At 43.1% G+C, this 23,231-nt stretch overlaps 3 protein-coding genes across 3 annotated transcripts in view; 1 reads left to right on the forward strand and 2 right to left on the reverse strand.

The window, feature by feature from the left end:
• Positions 1 to 11,265, reverse strand: part of btbd11b (BTB (POZ) domain containing 11b) — a 51,154-nt gene extending 39,889 nt beyond the window's left edge. The window contains exon 1 of the mRNA XM_079743540.1: positions 10,155 to 11,265. Coding sequence (XP_079599666.1) covers positions 10,155 to 11,031 — 877 coding nt within the window. The 5' untranslated portion in view covers positions 11,032 to 11,265. The remainder of the gene's footprint in view (positions 1 to 10,154) is intronic.
• Positions 11,266 to 17,652: 6,387 nt separating this feature from the next.
• LOC307080966 (dihydrofolate reductase) lies at positions 17,653 to 19,781 on the forward strand. Its single transcript, XM_079743954.1, has 6 exons — positions 17,653 to 17,756; positions 17,941 to 17,990; positions 18,694 to 18,793; positions 19,014 to 19,140; positions 19,277 to 19,392; positions 19,599 to 19,781. The coding sequence occupies exons 1-6, from the start codon at positions 17,665 to 17,667 to the stop codon at positions 19,696 to 19,698; spliced, it is 585 nt and encodes a 194-aa protein (XP_079600080.1). The 5' UTR covers positions 17,653 to 17,664; the 3' UTR covers positions 19,699 to 19,781.
• A 10-nt stretch (positions 19,782 to 19,791) lies between these two features.
• On the reverse strand, positions 19,792 to 21,834 carry mterf2 (mitochondrial transcription termination factor 2). The gene has a single exon (XM_079743953.1). It carries the CDS (start codon positions 21,587 to 21,589, stop codon positions 20,465 to 20,467), a length of 1,125 nt encoding a protein of 374 aa, XP_079600079.1. The 5' UTR covers positions 21,590 to 21,834; the 3' UTR covers positions 19,792 to 20,464.
• Positions 21,835 to 23,231: the final 1,397 nt, after the last annotated feature.

The following is a 23,231-nucleotide window of genomic DNA, read 5'->3' on the forward strand; positions in this document are numbered from 1 at the left end:
ACTGTATATAAGATAAACTGCAACGCATGCATACACACTGTAGGCCCTGAGCTCCTACATCAGGGGAATTCTAGATGAAGTTGCTCCGAGGCTCACGGGGAAGCTGAATTCCTATTTAATAAGAATTATTAAACTGGGTGGCTTTTAAGCATATCCTAATGGCTGGTTAATGATGCTGAAACTCCACCGAGCCGGCTGCGGGCAGGGAGCTAGCGCAGGGGGAAAAGGAGAGCTTAACAATACCCAGCATATTACCCACAATGTCTCCACATCAAGTTAGGGGAAGTTTTCTTTATGTCGGCTAATACAATACAACCAACTTTTGACTAATGACTTTTTAATGTACTGTGAATGAAGGATAACCCATGAGAAATACACAAATATAGATTAGGTGTATCATTTGGTTGACATTATTCCTAAATGTTGTATAATTGTTCTTGAGGGAACTACCAGTTTTTCTTGAAAGAATATAATGTTATAACAAAGCATATACCCCAGAGGGGTGATGTAGTACTAGACAGATCGGTTTCCGATTCCCTGATATCTGACATTAATACACGTCATATTGAATTAAGGTTCTCCCGAGGTCAACATTGAGGACGTTAAGAGTTTTTGTCTTGCTTAGATAAATTCTCTGAAAACAAATGAACACGACTCCTTCTGTCACTGTTGACGGTATGTTTGAGTTTACAGCTACGTAGCAGGCCTATTACCCCCATCACTACCTATTTGACAACTTTTTTAGATTTTGGGTAAAGTTGCATAAAGTCGACAGTAGAACCTTCACAATGTCGGATCCCTACTTATTAAATATAAGTTATTCAATTTCAACTGACGAACACAAACTTTGATTAGAAAGGTAAAAAGGAAACTGTCAGTCATGTGTTCCAGTAATAATGTGCTTAATCTGTTGAAAATCTAGTGAAATTTGTTCAACAAAGTTACAGCATCTAAATGTTAAGGTATTCCCCTGTTATTTATTTAACCTTATGCTGTTTTTATTGATGTTATATGATGCCCTTATATGAGGTTATAATATCTGTTTCTTCTGTATTCCATCTCTTAGTTTTTCCATCCCTCAGTTCATACAGAAGGAAAATGAAAGGAGTATTTGAGAGGAATCCTATTCCTTGGTGGGGCATACACGACAACTCTAAAAATATGCTTTTCCTCTCCCTCCGCTGGTGGAAAAAGCCTCCAGCAGAGGTCAATTAGGTATTCAAGCTTCATATCAGGGTGCAATTTGGCCCCGACCTTTCCTCCATGATCGACGAAATCAGTCTAAAAATCAATGCTGGCTTTACATTTTCTCTTCTGGGGAAGTGAGTGGGATAGCCGATGTTGAATAGCCGTCAGTAGGGATTTCATCATTCCTGAGGAGGGTTGTATTACTTAACAAGCCCTTTAGGCTACGGCTGGGTAGATAGATGGTGTGTGGGGAAGGAGTTTTTTTGTGTGGCCGTACCACTGTTATGCTATCCCATGCCATGCAAGGGCGGAGCAGCCTTCCGTAGCCCAGAGTGTCTCTGTGTCTCTGTGCTGTTGTTCAAACGAAGGCCGGAAGCAGTAAGGGGCTGACGAGATGCCCAATGCATCGACCACCATAGTGTCAGGAACAGGAGTGTCAGCATCTTCTGAAACATTAGTCAATTGAATAAAATAAATAAAAAATAATAATAAATAATAAAAAAACGAATAATAAATAATAATAAAAAATATAATAATGTCATTAAATGTAATTATTCAATATTCAATCAAAAAAACACTTTCTTTATATACTTATTCCATCCCTTTTCATAACCTATATGTGCAGTTATGATTACATATATAAAATTGGCTATTTCATAATAAATAGTGTTTACGTTGTACCCTTGCATCACCATGCAGCATATTAGTTATTCTAAAAACGCTGCAACAAACCAACTATTTCTCTGTGCGCCAGTGTTTATTACACCCGCTAACTCCTACTCTCTCAAGCAAGTCAGCCTTCATATTTGTGATCTTCCTCTCCCTGGGTGAGTGTCTGAGTAGCTGAGTGTCAGCCAATGCTTCAAGTGGAGGATGGTGCAGTCTGTGGGAGCTCGTGCTTGGAGGGACTGCCCTTCCTATCTCAAGGTTCAAGCAAATATACCCAGCTTTATATTTTGCAACCATCTCTCCCTCTTTCTCTCTCCCCCTCGCTTATTTCTCTTTCTGTCATTTTAATAAACAAACACAAACACAAACACAAACACACACACACACACACACACACACACACACACACACACACACACACACACACACACACACACACACACACACACACACACAGGCTCACAAAACAAGCATAAATAAATGACAAAATACTCAATACATGAATTCAGTTTGTGTATTTCCAATGGGTCTACCACCAAATATCCTCCTGTGTATTCTATTTTATCTAACATATCTCTATATGGGACTGAGACACTTACATAGACTGTTGAAAACAATCTATTGCTGCGTTCATTTGTTGATTTCCTCGCAAGTCAACTGCGCGGGCACGGGCAGAAAATGTGTCGATACGTGACTGCTGCGGGTGACTGCAAATTAAGTTCAAAATACGGTCCAGCAGAGGTCTGAGCAAGGCAGGTATTGCTGAAGACTGTGTTAGGAGGAATGCATTGTTAATGTTCAGCAGACATATTTAGGTCATACTGAGTCCAGTGTTATTGGCGGCCCTGTAGCCCAGCTCTGTGTGGGGAACGGTGCGTTCATCACTTGTTGGTTCGCTCGTTGTTTACTAAACTACTTTACAAAAAAGAAATACGTCCCTCAAACATTCATGGTTACTATGAAAATGGCAGTTAGAGTAGCACAGTATTACACATTTCTGTCCGTCACCAAGGCGGCTGTATGTATTTGTTAATTAGGTTTAGGCATCATGAGTATGTCATCACCTTGGCCACATATGTGTTATGCTACAGCAGGAAGCTGAAGCATTTCGCTTGGGAAAAAATAAGGAGTTATTAATCGCAACCCGACAGAAAGTATGCAGGAATTATTTTCCCTTTGATGTCGGGGTTAGTGCTTTCTAAGTCATCGTCTTTCGAATCAATATGACGTTGTTGTCATAGTGACAAAAATCACAAAACCAACAGAACTGAACATGGGTCCAGCTGCTCATGCATTTAGCATTTAGTAGAGATTAATTTGGACATGTATTATATAAGAGGTCCAATACATTTGATTTGCATTTAGATTAAGTATCTAGAATTTGATTATAAATGCTGGATTTATCTTACAATTGTAGCATGGAAATAGTAGAGCATTTTGTCTGGTGCTATTGGCTAATATGGGAAAAGTTATGCAAAGCTTGGGCAGAATGTGGAAAAAGTGAAACCCATTTGGAGCAGTGAAAGTTCACAGCTATCAAAACAGTATTGCTCTGAGTGGAACAGTTTGCAGTAGCAGTTTAGGGTAAAGGTAATGGAAGATTGTAGATATTTATTCTGCCACCAAATAACCTTTATACTTAATAAGGGCCAGTTCAAACATAGCATAGGCTAGTGATCAAATATATTTACCCTCTCCCAGGGTAATCTGTACCATCCTGGCAGTTCAGCTGAGGTTTGAGCTGAACTCTACACTATGCTTGCAGTTCAGGACAGATTTCTAGCCGTCTAGTGTATACAACAACATTTTGTTTTGCTGCCCTGTGTAAAATTTTTGAGTTGTGTGCCTGTCAGAGATGCTCAAACACAGTAATTTCATTCTCCTCGGCTCCCAGTCTACACCAGCCCACACTATGTTCTTATTGATCATCGCGGGGGCAAAGCATTGCGACGTGAATTGAATTCCATGGTGTTCACACAACCTTATCTGCTAAGCTAAAGCTTCCTAGCTTAAACTGTCTACAGAAAAGCTACGCCAAAGAAATAGGGGGATAGAGATAGGGGGACTGATGGTTGAATGAGGTCTATCAAAGTTCACGCCCATGTGATGGTCTGCAGTTCGCCAGACCCCGTCAGGCTTGATACATTGACGGCTTCTGCGGGTGCCTTCTATCTTTTGGCTGATAGAGCATTTCGGCCTACCGACAGACATATAGGGCAGGAAAAGGTTAGCTTAGCTTAGCACACAGTCACAATCAAAGTGATGGCAGAATCTAGACTAATTACCTCTGTATAGTACAAATAAAAATAAAGAAAAGTGTCTGTAGAATAATAATAGGGAATAGGGGAGGGAAAGATATATATATATATATATATATATATATATTTTGATAGAGAGAGAGAGAGAGAGAGAGAGAGAGAGAGAGAGAGAGAGAGAGAGAGAGAGAGAGAGAGACAGAGAGAGACAGAGAGAGGGGGGGGGGCAAACATTCATGGAGTCTCATAAACTTGTGAAAAGTGCTGTATGTGCACACATTAAACACCCAGCTTCTAAAGGTAGCCTTGACTTTCCAATGGGAGATTGATGGTTAAACAGGTTTTATTGGAACCGAAACCAGTAACCCTTCATCAACTCTTCAGACATTCACATTTTTCCATTGAAAGGGTAAGTGAAAATTGTACACATTAATTCAGGAATCAAATATTTTTATTAGAACTTTCAGAATTCAAAGAGGCTTTCCATTACATTACTTTTAATGTTGCTACACAAACTATCCTTTGTCGTGATACTATTTTATATGACGATAGCATTTTGGGCTTCCATAACACTCCAACTAGTTAGAAAGCGGAGAGGCTGTTTAATACGTAGGGAATAATGTACAGCGAGACGGGAACAGTGAGCTATACATTATCTTGCTTATTATATGGCTACTTATTAAAGAAATCATTCATTTGTCAAAAGATAAATATCTTATTGATCAAAAAACATACTTACATAATATATATAGGAGCAGGAGAATAACATTGACATCCCTGCACAAAAAGCACTCTCACCCTGGATTCTACCTGCTGGGGGAACCCCACCCAGCCATTTGGGTGATTATCCCACCGGATCCTCTCCATCACATGAACTGTAGGTCAGCGTTCATACAGATGACGTTGCTATTTATATCGCATGTGCATGTGTGTACGGATAACACAGCTCAAGTGGTTGGTGCAAGAACAAGATAATAGCCGCTGGTCTCTCCACCGAATCCCATCCGAAGCCCATGACACAGCTCTCCTTACCCTTTAGCCTACTCTGAGCATTACCCGAGACAGTGTAACTTAGGCATCCTAAGCCAGCCCTCAGCCAAGTTCCTGAGTGAGCTGTATATGATAAGCTTACAAGCTTGAGGGACTGTCATGTATATATTTTTAAGGAATGTCATGGGGGAGGCATAAAACACAGCAGTGCAGTCACATGCATGGGCACGAGGCTTTCCTTTTCACAAATGATCTATGCCATAGATCCTTATATGTATGCATATGTATTTATACATATAATAATAAGTGAGAAAATAGATTATTTGGTTTCACTTGGTTTTATATTGTATACATGCCACTATACATTGGTTTTAAAAGTCAGCGGCTTGTCTGTGTGCAATATGAAATCGTAATTTACACATTCCGGTGGAGGAAAAAAAGTGGATCTGAAATATCTATGCTGCACTTGTTGCCCATGGTTTCCTGACAAAGTTTCTCCGTGCTATATTAAGAAGCTCAACTTTGCTTGTTTTCGTCTCATCTGTCGAGCCAGAGTATTTTTCCTTATTGATGTTCCTTCTCTGATCCTCGCCATCTGCGCTCTGTCTCTCTCTCGCGTCTCCTTCTCTTTCTGTCTGCCTCTCATCTTCTCTGTCTTTCACACTCTTCCTTCCTTAACGACGCACTATTTCTCAGTGTCCTCATCAAGAGAGGAAAACAAGCAGACCAATCTGTGTTCCGTGGCGTGACATGACAGTCGGGTCATGTCTGTCTTTGCCGGTTGCCTCGTCGCTGTGCATAATATTTGGACAACAAAAGAAGGGCAGATTCCATTCCTTTTGGAAATGGGTCGATCCAACCTATACCCATTCCAAGCCCTTATTAGATTCTAATAATCATAGTGTCAAAGCATATCTTGCTTTTGCAATCTGTGATAATTCTTAGTGAAACATATTGGTGAAGGACAAAACATGTGATTTCAGATGCTAGTGTTGATGTAAGGTCTTCTTTGCTCAATGGCTGCTCTCCCTCGCCGTTGTGTGTAACACAAACAAATGTGGTGGCTCAGTACCAGGTCGCATCAGTGGAAAGAGAGTTGCAGCTTCTGAAACTCATTAGTAGAATTTCATTAAGACGAATGGATAAGGAGGAAAGAACTACAGAAAATGGCCGGGGGGAGAAGAATGAACAGTTCTTCTGTCACCTTCCTGTTCTTAATCAACTGAGGGAAAACTCTCCGTGCCAGGCTCAATGCCATTCCAATGTTTCCCGTTCCATTTCAAAGCTCTCAATAAACCCAGATCTGCTGGCAGGCTGTACGCGTGCGTGTGTGTGTGTGTCTTGCATCTACAGTGTGTGTGTGTGTGTGTGTGTGTGTGTGTTTGTGTTTGTGAATACGTTATGTGCATGTTGGTGAATGTGTGTGCACATGTGCATGGGCGCACGCGCGAGTGTGTGTGCGCGCGCATATGTGCATGTGCGTGTGTGTTGTGTGGGAGCGTGCAATTGGGTACATGCATGTTTTTCCCCCACCACCACAGATAGATACCTCGGGGAGTCAACATAGCAGAACCTGGAGTCGGCTGGTACGGAGCAGGACCTCAGCCGGTCCCGTCTGCAGAACCACTCCCCCCCCTCTCCCCATGGAGCTTGACGCTAAGTGTGCCAGGCGCCAACCTCACACAGAAGTACAGCCTTTTGGGTCAGGCACCAAAGACCTGAGACTGAGCAGAGCTACGCCTCATCAGCCAGCTGCAGCCTCTCTCTCTGGACTACTGCAATCGACAGAAGCTTTCCTGAGCCTACTGCTGCAACAGATGCATTCCGCAATGTTTCTGACTGTACCAGCAGACACTGAATTAATACGCCACTTAAATCCTCTACAGACCGCATCTGTTAAGATGCTACAGACCGCATCTGTATGTTTGGACTACAAGGTCTCAAAGCATTGTGAAAAACGTGTGATTTTAAAAAAAGTGTGCCGTGTGACGTGACAACGTTGTCCTAACATAGATACCGCCTGAACCCATTGGCCCGGTCTCTCCACCAGCATCTCCCTACAGAGCTAATCCAGACACAACAAGACTCTGGAGCCAAGATGTCAGCCGCGGCCTGATCCGATGTGTGCCTGTCTGAGGCTGAAGGGCTTCATGTTTCAGTAGGCGTCCTCCAACTTGTTTCTTTTGACTTGTTTAGAATAAGATAAAGAAGACCTTTAATGTGCTCTCTGGAAGCTAATGCGAAGCAAACGCACTGAAAGCGAAACCCCCCTGACGCAGAGTTTTCTCTGCTCTGACACGCGGAAGCAACCCAACACCCACCTGAAAAATGAAGCCTTCAGACTCTAGGGGGATGGAGCATGGGTGTAGGGGGGAAGGGGGACTGAGGCGGCAGGGATGACATAGCCTCAGAGTGTGTGTGTGTGTGTGTGTGTGTGTGTGTGTGTGTGTGTGTGTGTGTGTGTGTGTGTGTGTGTGTGTGTGTGTGTGTGTGTGTGTGTGTGTGTGTGTTGTGTGCATGCTAGCTTTGGCCCACTGATGATATAGCCTCAGAGTGTATTTTCATGCGTGTGTGTGTGTGTTTGTACATTTGTGTGTGCGTGCTCGCTTTGGCCCACTGTTGTGCGGTGGCAGGCAGGCCGACCATATGCTGCGCGTGCCGGTGTGAACGTGCGAGCCGCCGTGTGTGCGAACAACCACATTAGGGCTCGGGCAGGTAGGACTGGAGTTACATGAGAACAGCCATGAAGCATGTGAACATCTCACCGATGAGGACTATTTCAATTTGAAGCCTGGCAGATCCTAAAGAATAACAGTTAGACGAGAAGATGACGACGGCGAAATTATGTGAAATAATATCAACCAGAATGAGCATTGACTTTGGTAGACACCAGGTTGATGAATTGACACAGCGCCAACAGAGGGAGATTGCTCTGGCTGATGAGATGCAATAAAGTAAGGCATGGAGGGGCTCTTCAAAACGAAAAAACGGTCACTGGCGGGCTGGGTGGGGATTATCATAATATTGAAAAATGGCTTCAATTACTTCAAAATGGCTGAGAGGAAGAGCGGACAGGGCGTCAGGAAGCGGCATTGCTGTGGCAGGCAGGCAGGCAGTGGGTTATAAGGTCAATCTGTTCTAAGATGGAGTGTCTCTTTGGCTCCGCTGAGGTGCTGTCACTGAGCTGGCCTGTACTGGCACAGCAGTGACTGGATCATGGATTCAAGACGCATGTCAGCTGTTGTTTTCTTTTACTCAGGGTGACATATTGCGTCGAGCCAGGCACTTTCATCATTGTGTGATCATTTGTTAACAACTCGAGACTTTTAGATTAAACCAGCTGTCAAATGACAAAATTTTATTTTTTATGCCAATTCTTTCAACACCTGAATCTCTTTGTCGTCATAGCAACTAAAAATAACATAACAAGGTGCTGCTTATTATAACTTAAGCATTATGCACATATTGTTTGAATTCATAATCTCTGTGCCTTGATGCTTTGTCAATATATTAGTTCAACTAAATTTCAAGTTGCACCTATGAAATACACAGTGAGTGCCATAAAGTATTTCATACATGTAATTTAGAATGCAAAAAGCACCAAAGCATACACTGGCCCCATTCATCAGCGAACCCTTGTCCATCCCCTGTACAGATGCGATTATACCAGCTGAATTGAGTAATGACGGAGTTTATAGAGCAACATCTGTTATGGTAATGTGTTCATATTGCATGTCCCTCTTCTACCATTTGCTGTGTCGGTCCGCTGTTGTTTTGGTTTAACATGTGCTCTGTTTGATAGGAAACACTGCAGGAGCCGCATCGCTGCTGTGCCCATGACCAGTGCGGCTTGATTTATGGGAGTCGCTGACTACAAAAAGTCTAGAGGAAATTTGCATTTATACACTTACACACCGCAACGAGGTATGAGGCATGACCTGTGGCAGCTTGTGTCCCTCTATCTATTTCACTGGTTTGTTTGCGCTCTCTCTCTCTATCATCCCCCTCTACCCACATCTCCTATTTGCATCTGCCTACATTATAAAGAGAAGCACATGGACACACTACTCTGCCCCCCCCCCCCCCCCCCCAGGCCGTATATTACATAAACCTGTTGGAGTACAGGCCACAGCAGCACTTTCACAGCAGTAGCCGTCGCGTGAGGCAGAATAACGCAGGGTCTTATTCACAGGGTTAAAGGGGAACACACACGCCGCTGTGCAGGACACAATTTATCTTGCTTGCACAAATACATGCCTCTAAAAGACATACATGTCACAAACAGAGGTGCTTTATCATATTCGGAGAACAGATGTTCTAGGGGGCTGGTAGGAGATTGTGGTCTGGATGCTAACCCTTGACACTAGCATGTTTAAACATAGGATGTTAAGTGTTGAGACTTATCGGCTAGAGTTAAAAGATAATTGGCAGTATTCTGGTAGGTTATGGCCCTGCTAGAACCTTCATGTAACTCTGCACCAATGGGACTCTTTCCTCTGAAACATATATAATCCCTACGACCACAAATTAATATTGATGACCTTTATGATTTGATTGTGCTTGTGGTTTTGTTAATCTACTTTACTATGAATTTGATATTGCTTCATTACTTGAATTGTCTTTCAAGTTGTGTTTTGTCCCGTTGTGTTAATCTAATTGCAGACATCAGGCTTATATAAGGGCTTCCAGGCCAGCCATGCATGGTGGGATGGCCATCCTAGCAGGGATATTACTCAGAACCCTCTCATGGATTTTCTTGCCCCAAAGTGGTTTTGGGGAGTTTTTCCTTGTTGGTTTGAGGGTTTTGAGGTTAGGGGGGTGAAGTCAAATCTTATCCTCACATCATGGACCAGTGAAGCAATTTGAGACCTGCGATACAGTGCTGGATAAAAGTCAGCTACTTCTCAACTATTCAAATATTCTACATGTTTATGAGTCAATTGTATGCAATAATGTCGGAAGGGAGGCATCATGTGCGTAACGTCAAGTGCACTTGTGATAATAGGCAAGTGTGTGTTTGTAGTTAACTTCAACCAACGACTGCTAACTCACCATTTGCATTCTTCCCACAAATGAGATGTTGGTAGGGCTGAAGTAGCCCCCATATCTCAGCGTCACTGTTGATCACCTGCGCCATGGACTCCAGGGTGAATTTAGGAATCCCGTTATCTTTCTCCAAAAGCGCACTGCGCAACACTCGCGTGTACACCTCCCGGAAGAGGCTCTCCATGCACGCACACAAGTAAATAGCGGCGTGCTCGTGTATCCTGACGGCAACCCCGCTGTCCACCATCCACTTGAAGAACTTCCCCACGTTGAACACGAGTCCACACCGCACCGCCTTGCCGCGGCTAAACTTGTCCTCGGTGCTCATGTTGTACAGAGACAAGGCGCTCACGGCGGCGGCGATGCAGTTCACCGAAACCGTCCACGAAAGGACGATCTTGATGGCGCTTTGGATCTCGTACTTTGTGCATTTGGCGTAGCGCAAACTCAGCCGCTGCGCTTCTTTGGCGATGCGCACCAGCGCGCGGCTGACCAGTGTGGAGAGCCGGAGCAGCACGCCCTGCGGGAGGGTCGGCAGCCGGGTCTCCTCGTCCCGCTGGAGCGCGCTCGCCACTTCCCCGAGGCTCCATGGTACCTCGTCCTCTAGCTCGGGTAGCTTAACGCACCGCCCGGAGCACTCCAGGGTCTCGGCGTCTTCGACCAGAACGGTGTTGACAGTGTCCAGACTGTTGTGTCGACTGTGCATCGAGGAGTCGGTTAAAGGCCAGTGATTGTTGCCCCCATGCGCATGAGTTGCGTGTGCCTCGGAACAGCACAGCGACGCACTGGACGACCTGAAGGAGTCCGCGGCTCCACCATAACCCGAGTCGAGCGTCAAATCCTCCAGCGTTCTTGCCACGGACTTGTTACTCCTGCTTGCCATAGCTGCACTTCATACTGCAAACTAAAGGCTGTGGGATAAGTTGGGTAAAATATTCCACATTAAATGGATTTGAGCGTCGTTCTTACACCGTTGTGCTAAATCCAGTGAAGAACCTTCTGTTTTAAAGGTCCACTGTATTTTATATAGCCCACGTCGTTCAGTGTTTCAATCTTATCTGAGACATTCATCCGAGTCGAGAATCAACAGATCTGCTAGGCGCTCACTTGGTGTTTTACGCATAGTCTCTGACAGTTGGAGGCGGGGCCCGTTGAGATCTCCGTGCGGCGCGCAGCCAATACGCACTTGGAATGACTCAAAACAGTTTGGGGCGGCTGCAGCTCTTCTGCAACTTAAAGAGAACTCTATTGGAGATGGGGCTCCTCACGGCAGCTATTTTGCATGCGTGGCTATCTCACAAGGTGATGCGGTAAGGCAGCAGCTCTATGCTATGCTTAGAGAAGACACTCTTTCAGGGAATCCAGCTGCTTTTTATTTTCTAGCAGCATATCTGATGGTAACATGACTCAGGTGCTTGAATAATTGATGGCATGTATAATGCACTTCTCTAGTTGATCTCCGTTCCATAGGGTTCTTTCATACGATCCCCATTCTTGCGGTTAGTCGTGGTCGTAGCCTACCTTATACCTTTTCTATAATACTCTTTTGTATTCCTGAATTACACAAACATTAGGTGGAAAAATGGTGGCCATGACAGCAATATATAGGCCTCCAGTCAGGAGTCGGGAGCAAATTAGGATGAGTAGTAGATGATCTTATTGGTAAACAGCAGAACTTGCACGCTATTAATTTTAATTGATTTCATGCCTATTGTTAATGTATACTTTTCGATTAAATACTTACTTGACAATGTTCTTTATAGATGTACTGGGGCATTATTTCTAGAGCAACAGTGAACCCTGGTGTACAAAGTTAGCAACAACAGTCAAAACAATCTGACCACAAACAAGTTTTTCATCAAGTTAATGAGATTCAAATGACTAAACAGTTATTTGTAAATTATTTATAATGACCTCACAGCTCACTTTTGATCATATAGGCCTATATGGGGTTACAAAGGTAGACTACATAGTATATATTACCAACCCTTAGTGTTGGTCAATAATGTCTCATTCATATTGAATGTCGTTTTCCGTTTACAAACAAAATATTTGTCAGCTGCAAGGTCGCAATACATTCAACAAAATGGTTTTATTCCCTATGCAGTTCCAAGCTACTTCATACACATTTATGATGCAAAGGGTTGTGTTATTGTCTGTTGTTGTTGCTTGCTTATCAATATTGAAGACAAACACAAAGAACATCCATCATCCCTCAAGCGGCAGATTGCTCGTTTTGAAATCCACCTCTCCTCCAATTCACTATTGGATACCCTGCGGGCTGTAATGCTGTATCTTATCAGTCGAAGTGTTTCCTTGGCTGCTGCTACAAACGCCGGGATCAGGGCTGATGACACACAGGACATGGTCATTATCAGAGGACCAGTAGCAGAGAATGCCGAACTGTGTCTTAATGCTTTACACTGTACGGCACCACTGGCTGTGAAAGCAGACTTAACACAGCAATCATTTAAAATAATTGCTGATGTTTATATTTTGGAATGCAGTCTGAGACACATGTCTGAGAAACCGGTTCTAATAGACAAATGTGATGGTGGTTAGTCCGGATGCTATGCACGTGTCAGTGTGTCAGGTAAGAAACATAGAGTGTAGTGGGCAGGCGGTTTTCAACAACCACTCAAAAGGTTTGATCTCTAGTGTCTGCAGTCTACCGGTTGCCATCTTTCAGGAAGACACCTAACGGCCTTTAAACGAAAAACAATAAATTGAGCGAACCCATGTTATAAAGTCTATTTTAATTTTGGTCCTTCTCAAATATTGTTAATTTCTGCATTTTCCCTTTCGTTCCCTGAATGATTCAGAGCCCTTCCCCGAGCCGCACCCTAATGTTGCTGAAATCAGGGCTAAAATAGCATTAGGTAAAAGTTTGTGTTAATTTTACTAAATAGTAGGTTGTGACCACTTCATGTCTGACCAGATAGGATGGCAAATCGTATCTGATCAGTTCAGCCCAGATATCTGGACAGGTAAGACCCCAATCCGGGCTATCTCCTCTTTATTAGAGGGGTCAACCTGAGTGGATAAGCAGATTCACCAGGACATGAACAATCACACTGCAAGTCAAACAAAGGAAGGCACAGCCAATACTAAAGGTTAATTACGCTGTAATAAGACTGCCCTAGAGGTAAACCTCCAGCCTTACTGAAGGGGACCCAGCCATGGTTTTGCCCCAGCCACATGTCTGAAGGGACACACCAGGACTAGGGGGCAGTGAGGGGGAAAGGAAAGAGACGACATCATAGATTGATGTCATCCCCACAAGAAGATAATTATAATTAACTTTAATCACCAAGCACGCCAACTAAACAATCATTAAAACAATCAGCCGCTCCATGAGACAAACAAAACTGTGTAAACACAGTCCAGCGTTCTGACAATCTGACAGGTAACGCACGATAGCATTATCATGACCAACCACATGTAGAGTGACCACACACACACACACACACACACACGCACACACGCACACACACACACACACACACAATGTCCAAGACATGAATAAATTATTGTCCTACTCCTTGAATACAAATACAATATAATTTTGCCTTACGCTACAATTTGACCGTGACTGTATGAAACACTATAGATATTCATTATTTAATCAAAAATAAACCACGAAAGACAAATATTATTTCTCTGTATGCTACTGTGACTGTTTAATACTACTATAAATATTGCATATGAAATTTTATAAATAAATAATATCCATCCTTGGCCTGTGGGTATTATCAAATTACAGAACTAATTTAATTTCCAAACCGAGCTAACAATAATTGATATGGATTATGTCTTAAAATATATCTTCATGTATGTTGGTTAAAGGAGACCTACTTATGTTACTATAATTACGTTTTCTGTGTTGATTGAGATATTTACATTTTAAGTCGTATACACACTACTGAATGGGTTTTACTGTCTATGGCAGGTCTGCTCCTGAACGCTATAACCTTTATCCAAGTGCAATAAATAAAATTCATTAGCACAGGCCGGCCGATCTCAAGTTTAACTCAAAAGGACTGCGCGATGAGAGCAAAAAAAAGGGAAAAGGTCTTGAGTGGATTTTTTTTTTTTATGTCGGGCTCCACAGAATACGACACAATGCTTGAACCATTCTCTTGATCTTGATAATAAGAAAATAAAGTACCATGGTTGGCTGTGTTATGGGGAGACGGCTGGGCTAGTGGTGAGGCTGCAATATATGTTGTTTATGTTTTTCAACTTCACTGTATGTTAGCAGTTCGATGTAAAGTTTGCTAGATCACTTAGTATGCCTTATTTTGAGAACTGCATTCAGCGGGCTTAGCTGAACCTTAGAATGGCCTTTTTGTCTGCCTTTTCCCAGTCAGACCCATTACTATGACTTTGTCCTGTCTTAGCTGGGGTGGTTTTCAGTGAACAAAAATATTGCCATAGTCTAAAGTTATAGCCTGCCTTGGGTGTTTTCTGATTCTTTGTTTTCTTTTCTTTCATTGTTTTGTGAGTGTAATGTTACTTGGCCCATGGAACTTTATAAGCAAATATGCTCAGCTGGACTGGTTGTTCAGCCTTTGAACAAATGGCATGAGATTATTGTCAGGTTTGATTTGACATGCCATGGTTGGAGCTCAAAATATTGAATTTGGGATTTAATGGGGAGGGGGGGTTATGAGCTTCAGTGCCCAGTGTCCCCTGGGAGTACCAATCAATCTGTCCTGTTCACCCTCAACATCTCAGACATCACTTACAACTGCAATCAAGGGCTGCATCAGCGAGAGGAAGGAGGCTGAGTACAGAGGTGTTATGGACTCCTCCGTCTCCCACCTGCAGCTCAACTCTGGAAGGACTAGGAGTGGTGGACTTCAACAGGAGGAAAGCACCGCCTGCATCTGTCTCCATTCAGGGGGTACGAAAAGGCCCAGAGCCGACTCTACTTTCTGCCCTGGCTCCAGTCATTTAATAGCTGCAGTCCCATGGTGAGATTGCTATTTTCCGTCATGTGTAGGGTGAGGTCAATGGATGCCAGCAGAATCAATAAGATCATCAGTAAGGCTGGCTCGGTACTGGGTGGCGGAGTGTGATTCTATGGTACCAGAGAAGATGATTCTGTGCAAGCTGAGTAGCATCATGGACAATGAGCCTCACCCACTCAGCGATGTGCTGGTTACGCACAGGTGTCCCTTCAGCAGCAGAGCGACAGTACCACGATGCACCACAGGAAACCCTTTCTCCTTGTGGCAATCAAGCTGCACCACTCCTCTACTTTAGGCCAAGAGAGGACAAGAGGCACGGGTGATAAGGTGGTTCTAGCCTCCATTTCAACTCTGTTCTGCTCTCTTTACCTACAGTACATTACTCAGTAGTGTGGTGGTAGTGTTGCTGTTTTCTGAATCAAATAGCTTTTCAGTAGTGAAGCTGCTTTAATGATCAAGTGGTTTGGTATCGTTCACTTAAGCTGCATTTTCCAAAGCATCTCTGAAGATCAAGTTTCAAGTGCTGCAGAGCTTTTTTGTTTTGGTCTGAAATAAAAGTGCATAATTCATACCTAATTTATAGTCACAGTTTGTGAACTGCACGAGCCGGCACAAACCGAAATGACATAATCAAGGTCCTTGCTCTTTGTCGCGTGTCGCACACCTCTGAAATAGTGCCAAACGGCAACTATTTGAAGTAATGTCTCATCTTGTGAGACAATACCAAATGGACTAGTATAAAAAAAGGCTGCAGTTTCAGTAGTAGTTGGGTGAAATAAACCTTTAAAAATAAAGTCCTTCTAACAATACAAGTATTTGCACAGAAAGTAGCATTTCACTCTATAAAAAAAGCAGGGTCTTAGAAATGCAGTCCTAGAAATCTCCTCTATTGCAGGAACAAACTGCTTACAAACCGACCAACAGAGGCAGCAACCTCTAAACAGGCTGTGTTCACCATAGTATTAACACGGTGTGACGTCAACTTCACATTCCCTATACCCTATTATATAAGTATGGAAGGCCATTAGAGCATAACATCTTATAAATGTTGCGTTACCATGTCCGAATTTTAAACGTTTTAAATGTTTGCTCATGTTGACAAGTCATATTTTGCCATCTTAACGCAAGACAAATTGACATGTTAACATGTCAGGCCTCATTTTGACATTTTGTGTCATAGCCAGGGTTGTTCAGTTTTACACAATGGAATGGTGATGGAAATTGCCTTAAGGAATGTAAACACAGCTAGCCTGTGGACACGTTTTTCAAGTCTGGGGTCAAAAGGTCAAAAGGAGCCGCATCATGCCCCATATGAGATAAGAATAAGTGATTTTGTAATCACGTTGAATACAAAAGTTTATAAATTAAATTGTAACTGTTAAATGCAGTTCATCTTCAAAGGGCACCTTAGAATATGTATATATTTCCTAGCCCGTTAAACCTAGTTCACACCAAAGACAAAATGATAGAACTCATGTAGCCCATCATTCCCTCAAAACCGCAAGGGCGCAGAAAAAACACCATGCGGGCAGTTGAACTAACTAAACATCACTGAATCAACACAGTGTGTACATCCAATCATACCTCGAGCTGTTGCTCTGCATATCCTTATTCACGTTGGTAATGTGAATATCTTAACATAAAAAAACTTAGCATATGATTAAGTCACTAGAAGCTCGAGAGAAATAGTATGCGTATGTTATGAGCCTTTGTACCTTGTAACTTCAATAGGACCAGGGTCCCTAGGTGTACTTCAAGGTTAGACTTATGCTGTGAGACAAGCACGCCGACATTAACCTAACACGTATTCTTTATGACAGAAGAATATAATGTAGCCTACCATAAAATAAGATAAGGAATAGGATTGTACTTTATTAATCCCGCGGGAAATTCGTAAACGAGTTAAAGAGTTGCTGTTGCGGCTGCCGCACCAGAGGGTGCGCAGATGTGTACTAGATGAAAAATAATCACGTATTCTTTATGGTAGATGACGTTGACTACATACTATAGATCAGAAAACACTAGACATTACGCTACTGTCTAGTGTTTATATCTGATCCATAGTGTGTATATCGTTTACCTCCAGATGTAACTGGTTTTCCATATTCACTTTGTGTGCCTGTTTTTTTCAATGTGAGTAATTATGACCATAGAAACACGAGAACTGTGATGCTAACATAGTGGCAATGAATTGACAGTATGAGTTGACAGTATGTGTGCATTCATATATATCGCAACGTTTTGTTACGTTCGTGTAGTTTGTTGTTACGTTAACGTGTCAATTTGTGTTACGGAAGGGTAGGACTGGACCCCTCGAATTGCGCACTAATGGCCTTCCATATCCATAGCCTACTACTAGAAAACTGGTCACTTTATGACACGTAGAGTAGCCTACGACCTGGATCACGACTATGGTCGTCCAAATGCTTTGGGGGGGGAGCTTTATATCAAATCCATGGCGGACGCACCTCCGGCAGCTCAGTCGACTGATCCTGTCGCCCCTGTTCGGTTCGATCTGAGCACAATCTACACACCAGTTCAAAATGAGTCTGCAGAAGAAACCCATCCGTCTCATCGCGGCAGCATGCAATGATTTGGGAATCGGAAAGAATGGAAAACTGCCTTGGAGTTTACCGTAAGAACGTTAAATGAATAACCTACGATAATCTCTTTCTGTGTTTTGTATTTACCGATGGCAGGTCGACAGGGTCCAGAGGTAAGATGAGTGACATGGTGACGTATGCCAGAGGAAAAAACACATTGAAAAACTATGGTGCAATTGTAAAAAAATTTCCTTACATTTGTTTTTTTTACCACAGGAACGAGTTCAAGTACTATTTGAACAACCTCAGTAGAGTCTCACGTCCAGGTATTGAAAATCATCGATCGATCTATTACCAACTGACCCAGTGATTCCCAACCTCGGAGTTGGCATGATGTTTGGGGGAGTGTGTGCAAACAAACAGTATATATTTTAGCAAAACATGTTCTTTTTTTTTCGGAAACTATATTGCCTACAAACTGACTATCTAATGATTCATAGCCGAAGTAGAGCGATGCCGAATACGTCCACCGGGACACTGATAATACCAGTAGATGTTGATTTGGTAAACGCCTTTCGTGTGGGAGCAGATGCACAAAAGTAAAAGGGATCGAAAAAATATTTTCAGAGCAAGAAATGGGGTCACCGAAGAAAAAAAACATGGACATAAACTGTATTACAGCAATAATCCAATATGCTGAGTGTTACGTAAAGCTCCTCACCAACTCATAAAGTATGTACATATCACATTAACGCTTTTTAAATCAACAAAAATATTCTACCCTCCTCTATATTTCCACTATCGCCCCTGAATCTTAAACTCCAACATTAAGCAATATTCAGATTCTCTTAGTGGCTCCATACACAGCATCTGAGCTGGGGAGACAAGCGTGGCGAAAAATAATGCTTCTGAAAAATAGGACTCTTATATTCTCAATTATAACCCTTCAATATTTGAATTGTTGCTTGTTTTCTTGCCTTGCTTGATCCGTAGTAGGCCATCCGTTCATCTAATATTTTCTTGCTACAGGAATGTTCAATTTGGTGGTGTGGGGAAGACTCAACTGGTTCTCACAAGAGGAATTTCTCAAAGAGAATGTTATACATGTGGTTTTGAGTAAAACCTTAGGGTAAGCTCTTACACACACACACACACAAACTTTTTGATATTAATAACCGCCAAACAAACCAGTTTGTAAATATTTGCATCAAGCCATCATTTAAGAGGGAACTCTGTTCACTTCTATTATTCAGCACCTACTGCCCACACAGAAAAAGTGAGAATCTATTTAATGTGGCTACATCGCTTTCATGTCCGACATCTATCCATCGCTATCTCTATTCTTGTAGCGTTGTTCCAGATAACGCACAGTACCTACGAGAGGACCTCGAGGGGGCCATTCGTCTGGCCGCCTCCCCTCCTCTCGGTGACATCATAGAAACCATCTGGGTCGTCGGCGGCACCGGGGTCTACAAGGTACACTCACACTACCAACATGCTGCTGTTCATTGTAACGTGACGCCATTGAAAGAGTGTAAAAGCTGCACAAAGCCGAACATTCTGTTGCACCTTTGTTGACAGGTCTGTGTTTCTGTTCTCTCTTTTCCACCAGGAGAGCCTGATGCACCCGTGGTGTGACCTGATATACCTCACCGACGTCATGGCCAACATTGACTGTGATGTTTTCTTCCCCGATTTTGACAGACAGATATTTAAAAAGCAAGACAGGTATGATTTATGAATCCCCTCTAACTGCTTAGTAAACATATTTATATTGTTTTAATATTTGTGTGGGATTGTTTGGATTCTGTTGGGTTGTACAATGAATTCACAAAGACACATTTGATCAATTGTTACCATCGATTGGTATGACATAAATGTGTTAATCCACGATCTTCATCTATATGGTTGGTTTTGTTGTTGCATTACTGTAGATTTCCTGGCGTGCCGAGTGAAATCCAAGAAGAGAATGGTGTCAAATACAAGTATGAAGTTTATAAGAAAGACATTCACTATCAAGATAAGCTCATGTAAAATACTATTTTTTCTGCTATTTCAAGTGTCTCAAATTGGTAAATAATAAAACATGTCAGAGGATTTCAGTTACTTCCGATGCTCCTTTTTATTGCTAAGTGTATAGCTGGGTTCAGATGATGCATCAATCATATTGACACATGTCATGTGTTACCGCAGAGGGAGAGGACAGAGGACAGGAGGTTAAACACTTTCCAGACAGACATATTTAACATTTGCATTTGTACTGGGAAGATGCCATTGAGCCTCACAATTGGCAACCTTTCAGTTTAAGGAGTATCTGGTGAATATTAGAATTCAAATGTTTAGTCGGTTCTTAACTATAAACAACTCATAATAAGCATAACCTGACAGGCTTTAACATTGGTAAAATGACAATGTATTGGAACACTGCATTTTATCCCTGAGATGCACTTAGTAATACAACAACATTGTAATCAAGTCACATAGATGCAAGTCATGCATCTGTACATAATGCACTTGAAAATCAGCTTATCATAAAACTGGACCAACATATAAAACCTGAAATAATATATATTTATACATCCCTTGGCAGGGAGATATATCCCTCCACAAAACGTTTGAGGTGTTTTCACATTCAGAACTCTTTAATTGTCTCACAAATTAACTGTTGACGTTAAATAAGCAGGCCGACTCTCAACCACACTGGCGCTGTCCTTGCGCACAGATTCAAATAAATACAGAGAGACTACATTCACAGCATCGCATTTCCGCCCCCCCATATTCAGTCTGGTACCATGACCCGTCAGTCATCCGTTCTCAAAGGGGCGACGGGGTTAAACATCGGCCTCTCTCTGCGTAGCTGCAGCCTCCCGTAGCTCGCTTCAAAGTCCTTCTTGGTGCCACAGAGACCCACGAGCCCCCCAGTCCGGATGTCGTAGCCGTGCGACCTCAGGCTCTGCACGCGGTGGTTCACGATCTCCGTGGTCAGCTCCAGGACGGTGGGAGCCTGTAAGATCTGAGCCACGCTGATGCCCGCCGCGGACAGCCCCTGGAAGCGCTGCGCCAGCACTTCCTCCGAGTGGTACAGCAGCGCTGGGCAGTCCAGGACCACGTGCCGGAGCTGGTCGTCGGAGCAGCCCAGGGTGCTCTGCGAGAAGGCCAGGGTGCGCTGCATGGCGTCGGGGTTCAGCTCCGTGACGAAGCCCCTGAGCTTGGAGAGGAGGCCCAGCAGCTCGGAGGTGGTGAAGCCTTTCTGGGTCAGGAAGAGGAAGTTCTGCCTCAGCAGCTCCGGGTCTTTGAGGAGGACGAACGGGTTCTGGCTCAGCAGCTTCTGGAGCCAGATTTTCATATTGGTGTCCTTTCCGCCCAGCTCGAGGTAGGCCGCCTGGAGGGTGTGGATCATCTTTTTGTTGTCGTCTACTGGTCGGCTGAAGCTCATGGGAGCCCCGGACATCAGCTTCGTGATGATGCGTTTGTTGAGGTTCAATTGGCGGAAGTAGGTTATGTTGGCGCGCTGATTGGCGTGGTGGCTGGCACAGGTGAAAAAGGAGGCAGGGAATTTTTCAATGACGCCAACAAGTTCTCTGTGGTTTGGACACACTGACAACCACAGGTCCCGCTGAGCCTGCATTTGCTCAGGGTGGCAGAGGACCGCCTCGGGGTACTGAGTTAGAACCCCGGCAACTATAGAGCCAGAAGCCCCCATTTCCCTCATCAGCTCGGCTACCTCATTAACATAAGTGGGGGTTTGGTACAGGATCCAGCACTTCAGTTTTCTGACCTTCTGGATGTCTACGGACAGTAGATATAGCGCTTCCACTGTATGCCGGTTCTCTTCGGCACGTTGCGTGGTGCATAGCCGCTCATGTATTTGAATCGCTGTACCTCGCGGATGCCGTAGGCACAGGGATGTGATCAACCTCCACATGAAAGAAATGTTTTTAGCCCACTGATCTTAAGAATAAGCAGGTGCAGTGACAGCAAGCATGTAGCGTAGCAACGTGTTGCCGGGTAGTGTGTACACTCTAACAGGCTAGCAATAAAGAAAATAAATGTGTGGCACACTTACGCAGGTTGCGGTGAGCTATTAATTGGAGCACTTCGATGTTTTGAGCATAGAAGCAGCGTAGACGGCAGGGGGATGCAGATTGTCCCTACTCAGGGGTAGAGGGCGAGTTGTGTGGGACGTCTTGTTATGAAACAGATTTTCTTTCTCCTTTTGTAAATGTACTATTCGTTTTCCTATAGCGCTACGTAGTGGAGACAAGAAGTATTGCGACCCAATACATTACTAACACCAGGCCTATATGTAAGTTCCAGCCTTTTAAATTTTTTATTTTCACAATTATTATGGAGTCCTAATGGCAAGTTGGACACATTAGAGTAATAAGAATATCCATCTATCTGTCTGTCTGGCTGTCAGTCTTGTCTGTCTGTCTAGCCTGTTCTCAATGTCTATACTGTAGTATGTCTCTAAATTTTGCCTCATTGTCTCTGTTCATTAATTGAAATATGTATTTATATTAAAGCAAGGTTTTACGATCTTTGTGAAACATTATTCTGATTATCACAAATCTAGATATGAGTCATTTCAAAAGTTTCCATTAGAAATTTTACAGTTGCAAATAATTCTTTGCTGCATGAAATTGTGAACACATGAAACCTGTTAGCCTGGTATGATTGATTATCAAGCATTTCGTAATAACAGGGTTTTGTAGGGTAGGCTGCGCCTACTGGGTCAAACCAGTTCAACTACACATAAGACAAAGCACAGCTATCATTTCATATCTAAATCTCTTTATTTCAGTTGACTTTTAAATTTCTTATTTAAAGAAATTATTTTTGATACAAATTAATTTGTCATTGTTTTTTCAAATTAACATTTAACCAACATTTAAAGTTAAATTAAGTGAAGTTCATTGTTCAATGCATTGTGCATAGTTACATGTGTGTTACCTCAGATGGATGTGGTGTCTCTGGTTTTCTTTGGTTTGAATGTCAAATATGTTTAATAAGAGTATGCAAAAAAAAGATAGAGCACTGAATAGATGATTCAAGCAGGAAGCATTGATACCATCTGAAACTAGGTGACACCTCCAAGCAGGTTATTCAAAAAGGGCATGCCCCCTCACACAGCAGTTTGTGCCAGGCCACGATAGCGAGGCAACATGCCACTTCCCTTCAGGATAACAGTGCTTCTACTCCTCCTTTCACTCAACATGGCAGTCACAGCGATGCCAGGATTTGTATTTCAAGCCCAGGGAGCTGTTTTCAACATCGGTTCTTGCTTTGGAGCAGATAACTTGATTGCCTTTAAGTCGTATGGGACCGGAGACCAACTTCTAGTTAACTATTCAGCCAGTGGGGGGTTCTCCTACTTTCCCGAAGACCTCCAGGTCCGTGCCAACATCACAGACTATGATTCCATGCTTGGATTGCTGATGGGTCAGCTGAATCCCCGGGATGAAGGTATCTACAGGACAGAATGCTGGCAGAATGAGACGCTGGTCAGCAACCTCAGGAAACAGCTGGTGGTCTGCAGAGAAAAGGTTGAGTTTGGGGAGATGTCT

This window comes from Pollachius pollachius (assembly GCF_949987615.1).
Source record: "Pollachius pollachius genome assembly, chromosome: 9".
In the NCBI taxonomy this organism is placed as follows: domain Eukaryota; kingdom Metazoa; phylum Chordata; class Actinopteri; order Gadiformes; family Gadidae; genus Pollachius; species Pollachius pollachius.

Bases quoted from the DNA above. Each gene is read 5' to 3' on its own strand.
- LOC307080966 (XM_079743954.1), top strand. From the start codon at position 17,665: ATGAGTCTGCAGAAGAAACCCATCCGTCTCATCGCGGCAGCATGCAAT. The intron at 18,794-19,013 runs GTAAGCTCTTAC...CTATTCTTGTAG, and splicing joins GTTTTGAGTAAAACCTTAGG to CGTTGTTCCAGATAACGCAC. The intron at 19,141-19,276 runs GTACACTCACAC...CTTTTCCACCAG, and splicing joins GCGGCACCGGGGTCTACAAG to GAGAGCCTGATGCACCCGTG.
- mterf2 (XM_079743953.1), bottom strand. From the start codon at position 21,589: ATGTGGAGGTTGATCACATCCCTGTGCCTACGGCATCCGCGAGGTACA.